This window comes from Ictalurus punctatus, chromosome 24, assembly GCF_001660625.3.
Source record: "Ictalurus punctatus breed USDA103 chromosome 24, Coco_2.0, whole genome shotgun sequence".
NCBI lineage: Eukaryota > Metazoa > Chordata > Actinopteri > Siluriformes > Ictaluridae > Ictalurus > Ictalurus punctatus.
Window position 1 is genome coordinate 1,145,428 of NC_030439.2, and position 12,415 is coordinate 1,157,842.

Sequence of the window (12,415 nt, forward strand, 5' to 3'; positions counted from 1 at the left end):
AATGTTAGCATAAAGATCCCGTTTGGTTATTTTTTTGGGAACCAAATAATACCATTCTCGGAGCGTTGTCTAAAGGTTATTTTTTTTTTTAGGTCAAATTAGAGTATTTACATGTCCTTAGAGCATTGGCGGATTCAGGGGTGGGGCCATTTCATCTGGTCCCAGCTGAAATCTGATTGGTCCCTGAAGTGCCCCTGTCCTGTCAGTCATCTCTGATTCACATCAGATCGGCTGAGTCGGTTCGTTTGAAGTTCTACTTTATTTCTCCCGACTCTGTGTTTTCACCCTCATCCAGTTGCGCTTCAACGGTAAGGACCTGTTCAACACTTTAATTAAAGTCATAAGGACATTAGTGTCCGTGTCTCTTCTGTTTGTCCACCGTTAGGAAGCTAGTTAGTGTATGAGCGTGTGACCCAGGCTCAGCAGTGTTTAATGGGAGATACTGTAGAGAGCAGATAGTTAGTGCACAGGTCAGGGAAGTCAAATAACGCGGCTGACACGTAAACGCTATAATGTGAGAAGAGCGTGAAAGAGAGAGGGCAAATGAGGGAGAGAAAGAGGGAGATGGATAATCTCAGCCTATTGTGTGTCTGTACATATCGAAATTAAGACATCACTTCATATTCCGACGCTGCACTGGATCTATAATCAGGGGTCTATAATCAGGGGTCTATAATCGGGGACGTATAATCGGGGACATATAATCGGGGTTTATAATCGGGGGCGTATAATCGGGGTTTATAATCGGAATGTATAATCGGGGGCATATAATCGGGGTTTATAATCGGGGTTTATAATCGGGGGCGTATAATCAGGGGTGTATAATCGGGGTTTATAATCGGGGGCGTATAATCGGGGTTTATAATCGGGGGCGTATAATCGGGGTTTATAATCGGGATGTATAATCGGGGGCATATAATCGGGGTTTATAATCGGGGGCGTATAATCAGGGGTGTATAATCGGGGTTTATAATCGGGGGCGTATAATCGGGGTTTATAATCGGGGGCGTATAATCGGGGGCGTATAATCGGGGTGTATAATCAGGGATGTATAATCGGGGTGTATAATCAGGGATGTATAATCGGGGTGTATAATCAGGGATGTATAATCGGGGTGTATAATCGGGGTTTATAATCGGGGGCGTATAATCGGGGACGTATAATCGGGGACGTATAATCGGGGTTTATAATCGGGGGTGTATAATCGGGATGTATAATCGGGGGTGTATAATCGGGGGCGTATAATCAGGGGCGTATAATCGGGGGCGTATAATCGGGATGTATAATCAGGGACGTATAATCAGGGGTGTATAATCGGGGATGTATAATCGGGGGTGTATAATCGGGATGTATAATCAGGGACGTATAATCAGGGGTGTATAATCGGGGATGTATAATCGGGGGTGTATAATCGGGGACGTATAATTGGGATATATAATCGGGGTTTATAATCAGGGGTGTATAATCAGGGGTGTATAATCGGGGACGTATAATCAGGGGTGTATAATCGGGGACGTGTAATCAGGGGTGTATAATCGGGGGCGTATAATCGGGGACGTATAATCAGGGGTGTATAATCAGGGGTGTATAATCGGGGACGTGTAATCAGGGGTGTATAATCAGGGGTGTATAATCGGGGACGTGTAATCAGGGGTGTATAATCGGGGGCGTATAATCGGGGACGTATAATCAGGGGTGTATAATCAGGGGTGTATAATCGGGGGCGTATAATCGGGGGCGTATAATCGGGGACGTGTAATCAGGGGTGTATAATCGGGGACGTGTAATCAGGGGTGTATAATCGGGGACGTGTAATCGGGGGTGTATAATCGGGGACGTGTAATCGGGGGTGTATAATCGGGGGTGTATAATCGGGGACGTGTAATCGGGGGTGTATAATCGGGGACGTGTAATCGGGGGTGTATAATCGGGGACGTGTAATCGGGGGTGTATAATCGGGATGTATAATCGGAGACGTATAATCGGGGGCGTATAATCGGGGGCGTATAATCGGGTGTATAATCGGGGACGTGTAATCGGGGGTGTATAATCGGGGGCGTATAATCGGGGACGTATAATCGGGGGTGTATAATCGGGGACGTATAATCGGGGACGTATAATCGGGGACGTATAATCGGGGGCGTATAATCGGGGACGTATAATCGGGGGCGTATAATCGGGGGTGTATAATCGGGGACGTGTAATCGGGGGTGTATAATCGGGGACGTGTAATCGGGGGTGTATAATCGGGGACGTGTAATCGGGGGTGTATAATCGGGGGTGTATAATCAGGGGTGTATAATCGGGGGTGTATAATCAGGGGTGTATAATCGGGGACGTATAATCGGGTGTATAATCGGGGACGTGTAATCGGGGGTGTATAATCGGGGACGTGTAATCGGGGGTGTATAATCGGGGACGTGTAATCAGGGGTGTATAATCGGGGGCGTATAATTGGGGACGTATAATCAGGGGTGTATAATCGGGGACGTGTAATCGGGGACGTATAATCAGGGGTGTATAATCGGGGACGTGTAATCGGGGGTGTATAATCGGGGACGTATAATCGGGGGTGTATAATCGGGGACGTGTAATCGGGGGTGTATAATCGGGGACGTGTAATCGGGGGTGTATAATCGGGGACGTGTAATCGGGGGTGTATAATCGGGGACGTATAATCGGGGACGTGTAATCGGGTGTATAATCGGGGACGTATAATCGGGGACGTGTAATCGGGGGTGTATAATCGGGGACGTATAATCGGGGACGTGTAATCGGGTGTATAATCGGGGACGTATAATCAGGGGTGTATAATCGGGGACGTATAATCGGGGGTGTATAATCGGGGACGTGTAATCGGGGGTGTATAATCGGGGACGTGTAATCGGGGGTGTATAATCGGGGACGTGTAATCGGGGGTGTATAATCGGGGGTGTATAATCAGGGGTGTATAATCGGGGGTGTATAATCAGGGGTGTATAATCGGGGACGTATAATCGGGGACGTATAATTGGGTGTATAATCGGGGACGTATAATTGGGGATGTGTAATCGGGTGTATAATCAGGGGTGTATAATCAGGGGTGTATAATCAGGGGTGTATAATCGGGGACGTGTAATCGGGGGTGTATAATCGGGGACGTGTAATCGGGTGTATAATCGGGGACGTATAATTGGGGATGTGTAATCGGGTCGTATAATCAGTGTATTTGTCCTGTTTCAGTATAATCCTATAAACATGTATAAAAATGAATGAATGAATCTGGGAGAAACTGCAGAGGATTAAAGTGTATTTTATTTTTCATGAGGAGATTTATGAGGAAATATAAAACAAGTCTTAATATCCAGTGTTTGCTTTTCATGTTCATTTATATTTTTAAATAGATTAGATTTTTTTTGCTTTTGCTGTTGTGTGTAGCATCAGACCAGTAGATTATTTATTTATTTATTTCATTATTTAACCGTTGGTGTAATTCTGTTTGTTTAATCCGATGTCCATGTAACTGACACGGAGTTTTATTTCTGTGTTAAGTTTGCAGATGGAGGATGACGTGAACCTGTTATGTTACGTGGAGAAGTTGATCAGAAGATGAAAAATTGCTCCGTTTTTATTTTTTAATGATGCAGTGTTCTCGCACACTTTTGTCTATGAAAATGTTTGGTTTTAAAATTAAATAATTAGTGTTTTGAAGTCCCGAGATTCATGACTGGTTCTTTTATGTAAACAAAAACATGGATTGTGTGCTGATTATTTATTTATTTATTTATTTATTTATTTATTTATTTATTTATATAGACTTATGGTTTTATTTCTGATTCATGACACATGACTGTATGAGTACTAAATATAAATTATGAGAATTGAGGGTAAGAGAATGGTAGGGGAACATTAGGGGAACGTTCTACAAACCTAAAACAGCTTTCTATGTCCTGGCTAACCAAAAACCAACCTGACAAATGTGTCTTCTGGGAACCAAAAACAGTGCACATCGAGTAACGTCCTCAAGATTCATCACGTTAATCATGCAGACGGAAATCCGTTTACAACTGAGTGTGTGCCGCCATGTTAGTGTCACGTCAGGGGTGTTTACGTCAGGGGTGTTTAGGTCAGGTGTGTTTACGTCGGGTGTTTGCGTCAGGGGTGTTTGCGTCAGGGGTGTTTACGTCAGGTGTTTGTCAGGTGTGTTTACGTCAGGTGTTTGTCAGGGGTGTTTACGTCAGGTGTGTTTATGTCAGGTGTTTGCGTCAGGTGTGTTTGCGTCAGGAGTGTTTACGTCAGGTGTGTTTACGTCAGGGGTGTTTACGTCAGGTGTTTGTCAGGTGTGTTTACGTCAGGTGTTTGTCAGGTGTGTTTACGTCAGGGGTGTTTGCGTCAGGAGTGTTTACGTCAGGTGTGTTTACGTCAGGGGTGTTTACGTCAGGTGTGTTTACGTCAGGTGTGTTTACGTCAGGGGTGTTTACGTCAGGTGTTTGTCAGGTGTGTTTACGTCAGGTGTTTGTCAGGTGTGTTTACGTCAGGTGTTTGTCAGGTGTGTTTACGTCAGGAGTGTTTACGTCAGGTGTGTTTACGTCAGGGGTGTTTACGTCAGGAGTGTTTACGTCAGGTGTGTTTACGTCAGGGGTGTTTACGTCAGGTGTTTGTCAGGAGTGTTTACGTCAGGTGTGTTTACGTCAGGGGTGTTTACGTCAGGTGTGTTTACGTCAGGGGTGTTTACGTCAGGTGTTTGTCAGGTGTGTTTACGTCAGGTGTGTTTGCGTCAGGAGTGTTTACGTCAGGTGTGTTTACGTCAGGGGTGTTTACGTCAGGTGTGTTTACGTCAGGTGTGTTTACGTCAGGGGTGTTTACGTCAGGTGTTTGTCAGGTGTGTTTACGTCAGGTGTTTGTCAGGTGTGTTTACGTCAGGTGTTTGTCAGGTGTGTTTGTCAGGTGTGTTTGTCAGGTGTGTTTACGTCAGGGGTGTTTACGTCAGGTGTTTGTCAGGTGTGTTTGCGTCAGGTGTGTTTACGTCAGGTGTTTGTCAGGTGTGTTTACGTCAGGTGTGTTTGCGTCAGGAGTGTTTACGTCAGGTGTGTTTACGTCAGGGGTGTTTACGTCAGGTGTGTTTACGTCAGGTGTGTTTACGTCAGGGGTGTTTACGTCAGGTGTTTGTCAGGTGTGTTTACGTCAGGTGTTTGTCAGGTGTGTTTGTCAGGTGTGTTTGTCAGGTGTGTTTGTCAGGTGTGTTTACGTCAGGTGTGTTTACGTCAGGGGTGTTTACGTCAGGTGTGTTTACGTCAGGGGTGTTTACGTCAGGTGTTTGTCAGGTGTGTTTACGTCAGGTGTGTTTGCGTCAGGAGTGTTTACGTCAGGGGTGTTTACGTCAGGGGTGTTTACGTCAGGTGTGTTTACGTCAGGTGTGTTTACGTCAGGGGTGTTTACGTCAGGTGTTTGTCAGGTGTGTTTACGTCAGGTGTTTGTCAGGTGTGTTTACGTCAGGTGTTTGTCAGGTGTGTTTGTCAGGTGTGTTTGTCAGGTGTGTTTACGTCAGGTGTTTGTCAGGTGTGTTTACGTCAGGTGTTTGTCAGGTGTGTTTACGTCAGGTGTGTTTGCGTCAGGAGTGTTTACGTCAGGTGTGTTTACGTCAGGGGTGTTTACGTCAGGTGTGTTTACGTCAGGTGTGTTTACGTCAGGGGTGTTTACGTCAGGTGTTTGTCAGGTGTGTTTACGTCAGGTGTTTGTCAGGTGTGTTTGTCAGGTGTGTTTGTCAGGTGTGTTTACGTCAGGTGTGTTTACGTCAGGGGTGTTTACGTCAGGTGTGTTTACGTCAGGGGTGTTTACGTCAGGTGTATTTATGTCAGGGGTTTCTACGTCAGGTGTGTTTACGTCAGGTGTGTTTACGTCAGGTGTGTTTACGTCAGGGGTGTTTAGGTCAGGTGTGTTTACGTCAGGGGTGTTTACGTCAGTTGTGTTTGTCAGGGGTGTTTACGTCAGGTGTGTTTACGTCACGTGTTTATGTCAAGTGTTTGTCAGGTGTGTTCACGTCAGGTGTGTTCACGTCAGGTGTGTTCACGTCAGGTGTGTTCACGTCAGGTGTGTTCACGTCAGGTGTGTTTACATCACGTGTTTACGTCAGGTGTTTGTCAGGTGTGTTTACGTCAGGTGTTTGTCAGGTGTGTTTGTCAGGTGTGTTTACGTCAGGTGTGTTTACGTCAGGGGTTTCTACGTCAGGTGAGTACGTCAGGTGTGTTTAGGTCAGGTGTGTTTACGTCAGGGGTTTCTACGTCAGGTGAGTACGTCAGGTGTGTTTAGGTCAGGCGTGTTTACGTCAGGTGTGTTTACGTCAGGTGTGTTTACGTCAGGTGTGTTTACGTCAGGTGTGTTTACGTCACGTGTTTACGTCAGGTGTTTGTCAGGTGTGTTTGTCAGGGGTGTTTACGTCAGGTGTGTTTACGTCAGGGGTGTTTGCGTCAGGGGTGTTTACGTCAGGTGTGTTTACGTCAGGGGTGTTTGCGTCAGGTGTGTTTGTCAGGGGTGTTTACGTCAGGGGTGTTTACGTCGGGTTTCTACGTCAGGTGTGTTTACGTCAGGGGTGTTTGCGTCAGGTGTGTTTGCGTCAGGTGTTTATGTCAGGTGTTTGTCAGGTGTGTTTACGTCAGGGGTGTTTACGTCAGGTGTGTTTACGTCAGGTGTTTATGTCAGATGTTTGTCAGGTGTGTTTGTCAGGCGTGTTTACTTCAGGGGAGTTTACGTCAGGTGTGTTTACGTCAGGGGTGTTTAAGTCAGGTGTATTTACGTCAGGCGTGTTTACGTCAGGCGTGTTTGCGTCAGGCGTGTTTACGTCAGGCGTGTTTACGTCAGGGGAGTTTACGTCAGGTGTGTTTACGTCAGGGGAGTTTACGTCAGGGGTGTTTACGTCAGGTGTGTTTACGTCAGGTGTGTTTACGTCAGGTGTGTTTACGTCAGGGGTGTTTACGTCAGGTGTGTTTACGTCAGGTGTGTTTACGTCAGGTGTGTTTACATCACGTGTTTATGTCAGGTGTTTGTCAGGTGTGTTTGTCAGGGGTGTTTACGTCAGGGGTGTTTACGTCAGGGGTGTTTACGTCAGGGGTGTTTACGTCAGGTGTGTTTGCGTCAGGGGTGTTTGCGTCAGGTGTGTTTGTCAGGGGTGTTTACGTCGGGTTTCTACGTCAGGTGTGTTTACGTCAGGGGTGTTTGCGTCAGGTGTGTTTGCGTCAGGTGTGTTTGCGTCAGGTGTGTTTGCGTCAGGTGTGTTTACGTCAGGTGTTTATGTCAGGTGTTTGTCAGGTGTGTTTACGTCAGGGGTGTTTACGTCAGGTGTTTATGTCAGATGTTTGTCAGGTGTGTTTGTCAGGCGTGTTTACTTCAGGGGTGTTTACGTCGGGTGTTTACGTCAGGTGTGTTTACGTCAGGGGTGTTTAGGTCAGGTGTGTTTAGGTCAGGCGTGTTTACGTCAGGTGTGTTTACGTCAGGCGTGTTTAGGTCAGGTGTGTTTAGGTCAGGCGTGTTTACTTCAGGGGTGTTTACGTCGGGTTTCTACGTCAGGGGTGTTTACGTCAGGGGTGTTTACGTCAGGGGTGTTTACGTCAGGTGTGTTTACGTCAGGGGTGTTTACGTCGGGTTTCTACGTCAGGTGTGTTTACGTCAGGGGTGTTTACGTCAGGTGTGTTTACGTCAGGGGTTTCTACGTCAGGTGTGTTTACGTCAGGGGTGTTTACGTCAGGGGTGTTTGCGTCAGGGGTGTTTACGTCGGGTTTCTACGTCAGGTGTGTTTACGTCAGGTGTGTTTGCGTCAGGTGTGTTTGCTTCAGGTGTGTTTACGTCAGGTGTGTTTACATCAGGTGTTTATGTCAGGTGTTTACATCAGGGGTGTTTGTCAGGTGTGTTTACGTCAGGGGTTTTTACGTCAGGGGTGTTTACGTCAGGGGTGTTTGCGTCAGGTGTGTTTGCGTCAGGTGTGTTTACGTCAGGTGTGTTTACATCAGGTGTTTATGTCAGGTGTTTACATCAGGGGTGTTTGTCAGGTGTGTTTACGTCAGGGGTGTTTACATCAGGTGTGTTTAGGTCAGGTGTGTTTAGGTCAGGTGTGTTTACGTCAGGTGTGTTTAGGTCAGGTGTGTTTACGTCAGGTGTGTTTACTTCAGGGGTGTTTATGTCAGGGGTGTTTACGTCAGGTGTGTTTACTTCAGGGGTGTTTACGTCAGGCGTGTTTACGTCAGGGGTGTTTACGTCAGGTGTGTTTACTTCAGGGGTGTTTATGTCAGGCGTGTTTATGTCAGGGGTGTTTACATCAGGTGTGTTTACGTCAGGGGTGTTTACGTCAGGGGTGTTTACGTCAGGGGTGTTTACGTCAGGGGTTTCTACGTCAGGTGTGTTCACTTCAGGGGTGTTTACATCAGGTGTGTTTACGTCAGGGGTGTTTATGTCAGGTGTGTTTACTTCAGGGTTGTTTACATCAGGTATGTTTACTTCAGGGGTGTTTATGTCAGGTATGTTTACTTCAGGGGTGTTTATGTCAGGTATGTTTACTTCAGGGGTGTTTATGTCAGGTATGTTTACTTCAGGGGTGTTTACGTCAGGCGTTTTTGAATTGCAGTCAGCTTTTTAAAAAATAATTATAAAGCCCAACATATTAAAATAGGGTTATGGCTGAAGTTGCTTTACATTTTTCTACTCAACCCAGTGAGCAGCAGTGTAGTAAAAACATGAAAATCTGATCAGCCATAACGTTAACACCACCTGCCTAATATTGTGTAGGTCCCCCATGTGACCCCTAATCAGCTTTGAGGCGTCGAGGCACGGACTCCAAAAAACCTCAGAAGGTGTGCTGTGGTGTCTGGCACCAAGACGTTAGCAGCAGATCCTTTAAGTCTTGTAAGTTCAGAGATGGGCCTCTATGGATCGGACTTGTTTGTCCAGAACATCCCACAGATTGGATTGAGATCTGGGGAATTTGGAGGTCGAGTCCAAAACACCTTGAACTCTTCCTCATGTTCCACAAACCGTTCCTGAACAGTGTGTGCAGTGTGTCAGGGAGTGTTATCCTGCTGAACGAGGACACTGACTTTAGGGAACACCGTTACCATGAAGTGGTGTACTCGGTCTGCAGCAATGTTTAGGAAGGTGGTACGTGTCACAGTAACATCCACATGAACGATGTAAAAGATTCATCAGACCAGGCCACCTTCTTCCATCGCTCCATGGTCTAGTTCTGATGCCCATTGTAGGAGATTTCGGAGGTGTACAGGGGGTCAGCATGAGCACTCTGACTGCTCTGCAGCTACGCAGCTCCATACGCAGTAAGCTGTGATGCTCTGTGTGTTCTGACTCCTTTCTATCAGAACCAGCAGGAACTTTTTCAGCAGTTTGTAATACAGATCTTCTGTGGGATCGGACCTGACCGGCTAACAGTCGCTCCTCACGCTCATCAATGGGCCTTGGGAGCCCATGACTCTGTCACCAGTCCTTCCTTGGAGTACTTTTGGTAGGTACTAACCACTGCATACTGGGAACCCCACAAGACCTGGAGACGCTCTGACCCAGTCGTCTAGCCATCACAATCTGGCCCTTGTCAGAGTTGCTCAGATCTTTAAGCTTGCCCATTTTTTCCTGCTTCCAACACGTCAATTTCGAGAACCGACTGTTCACTTGCTGCATAATAAATACACCCCCCCTCGACCGGTTACGAGAGAATCAATGTTATTCACTTCACCTGTCAGTGGCTTTAATGTTGTGGCTGATACAAACATACATTTATATAAATATGTGTGCGTGTGTGTGTGTGTGTGTGTGTGTGTGAACTTTGCCCTTTATATTTTCCTGTTGATTTTGATGAGTTAAAATCTTATGATGAACCCACACATGTAGCTTTTTTTGTGTGTATTTAAATTGTAAAATAGAGTTGTGTTGTCGCACTCCGCTGACAGAACGTACAGTACTCACATTTTTGTACAAAGCGATCGAGTCACAATTTGCTGCGTAACTCTTTCACTTGTCAGGTGCTGTTCTCCGTTCGAGTCCGTTCTGCGCGATGGGGGTGCACGGCCTGACGAGTTTCGTGGAAGGAAACCGGCAGTTCTTCACCGATCTAAAGCTGAGAAACACCCACCTCGTGATCGACGGCTGCAGCCTGTATTTCCGTCTGTACTTTAACACTGGCTTGGACCAGACGAGGGGAGGAGACTATGATGCATTTGCTAAAGTGGTGCGGTGTTTTTTCGCCGCACTGTCCTCATGCGGCGTGAGTCCATTCGTGGTTTTAGACGGCGGGATGGACGAGACCGATAAGAAGTTCAGAACTCTGCAGGACCGAGCTCAGAGCAAAATACACGAAGCCCATTCCCTGTCCCGAGGACATCGCGGAAGCGTTCTGCCCCTGCTCACACGTGAAGTCTTCAGACAGGTCCTCTGCGAGCTTGGTGTACCCTTGGTGCAATGTATCGCTGAAGCCGACTTCGAGATCGCCTCTCTGGCACGTGAGTGGCGATGTCCGGTCCTGACCAATGACAGCGACTTTTACATCTTTGACTTGTGTGGTGGTTACCTCCCAATGACGTTCTTCGAGTGGGAGAATGTCTGCGGTTCGGCGTCGGAGTGTTACATCCCTGCCCGTCGATTCACCGTGAACCGCTTTTGCTCACATTTCAACCACATGAACAAGCATCTGCTGCCGCTGTTTGCCGTCCTCACCGGTAACGACTACACGAACGCAAAAACCACAGAGATGTTCTTCAGCCGGGTGGAATTACCAGTGGTACCAAGACGGAGGGGAAGTCAATCGAACCCCCGGATCGAAGGCTTTTTGCTCTGGCTGTCAGCATTTACCAACCCTGTGGCTGCACTGGAGGAAGTGTTGGAGATCATGCGAGGCAAGCAGAACCTCCGAAAGCAGCTGACAGCAGGGATTCAGGATTATCAGCTTCCAGCTACCAGCAGTCTGGCCCAGTTCTTCTCAAACAGTCAGGTTCAACCGTTTGATCCCTTGAAGCTTCCACCAGCTTTGATGTCGCAGCCAGAGTGGCTCATGAGACGGCTCATATCAGGCAGTCTGCCCCCTCTGGTGTTGGACGTTCTGGTGCTCCGGAGAGCCCTTTTGACACCTCAGGTCGAGAATAGCCGTCTGCCTAGTAGCCACAATGCCTCAGTGAACATTCGCAAGATGATCTATGGCTTGCTCCTACTAAGGAACGCAACGCAGGGTAATGCTGGTCGTGGACAGAGGGCCAGAGGAAGAGGAGGGATGAAGAGGGGGGCGATGACTGAACAGGCTCAGGGTTTGAGCGCCCCATGTTTTGTTGAGGAGTACGACAGGATTGAGCTGGATCTCAGAAGAACTGCGGTGGAGGCTCAGCTACCCACACATCACCCACAGCTGAACCTGAACACTTTAGACCAGGTAAGTTAAGATAACAACAGTCATGTCAACTGAGGAGCTAGAAGATCTGCTTCATGACTTCCTGAAAAAATCTTCTTCACGTTCTCACTTAGGTGGCCGTTCCCGTGAGACGCAGCGCGTTGTTGGGAACTCTGGGGGTGACGGAGCAGGCGCTGCAGATCGTAGATCCACATCTCCAGCTGCCTGTGTGTGTGACGTATTTCTGGGCGCATTCGTCCACACCGAAGCCCAGCCGCTCGCTGCTCCAGGGTGTGCTGCTTGGGCTGGTGTATGGTGAACTCTGCAGAAGCAACACCATGTTTGGAGGTAAAGTGAGCCACCTGCAGGTAACATGTAGTGGTATTGTCTTTGACACTTTGGTAGGTTTGTAAGATTTTGGCACCTTGTTTTTTGAAAAATTTTTTTTTACCTCTACAGGTCCCCCTACTCCCTTTATCTGCCAGAGATTAGACCAAATGAGAATGAACTCTGCTCAGAGGAGGGGTGTAGACTTGGGCGTGGCTCATTCTCTTAGCCAATGGCAGTCTTGTATGTGGGCCGGGACTTACCTGAACCAGCTGCTGTGTTTCCCACTCTCTGAGCCTCGGTGTGCCTGGTACTGTATATTCTTCATCCGTTTGAATTTGACACTGTTATATACGGACAGGGGATGACGTACAGATATGCCCGAAATGCTCATGTTCCTGTCTTCTTATTTATTTATTTATTTATTTAGGCGAACGGTTCTGGACGATTTAATTGCTTATTGTGATATTTTACAAGGGACAGTCAGGGGAAGAAAAAGATCTGCACTACTGCAGATCAAATCTAAACGTTTCGTTCATGTCTACAAAAAAAAAACCCTTCAAAACAATATATAGTCTGTTAGAATGGAGTTTGGATGAACATTTGATTGTTGGTGTTTTTTTTGTTTTGTTTTTTTTAAACATTTTTGTGCCATTGGGCAGACGCCCTTATCCAGAGCCACTTACATTTATCTCCTTTATACACCTGAGCAGGTGAGGGTTAAGGGCCTTGTTCAGG

The 12,415-nt window shown here is 47.1% G+C and overlaps 2 protein-coding genes across 3 annotated transcripts in view; both read left to right on the forward strand.

Annotated features, from left to right (window-relative positions):
• LOC108257179 (KAT8 regulatory NSL complex subunit 1) overlaps positions 1–3,690 on the forward strand; it is an 11,618-nt gene extending 7,928 nt beyond the window's left edge. For both annotated transcript variants that reach the window (XM_017454700.2, XM_017454701.2), the window contains exons 13-14: positions 93–308; positions 3,532–3,690. The gene's annotated coding sequence lies outside the window, so the exon portion shown is untranslated. The remainder of the gene's footprint in view (positions 1–92; positions 309–3,531) is intronic.
• A 6,337-nt stretch (positions 3,691–10,027) lies between these two features.
• Positions 10,028–12,415, forward strand: part of aste1b (asteroid homolog 1b) — a 4,772-nt gene continuing 2,384 nt past the window's right edge. The window contains exons 1-3 of the mRNA XM_017454367.2: positions 10,028–11,392; positions 11,485–11,698; positions 11,810–11,987. Of these exons, the coding sequence (XP_017309856.1) occupies positions 10,028–11,392; positions 11,485–11,698; positions 11,810–11,987 (1,757 nt within the window). The remainder of the gene's footprint in view (positions 11,393–11,484; positions 11,699–11,809; positions 11,988–12,415) is intronic.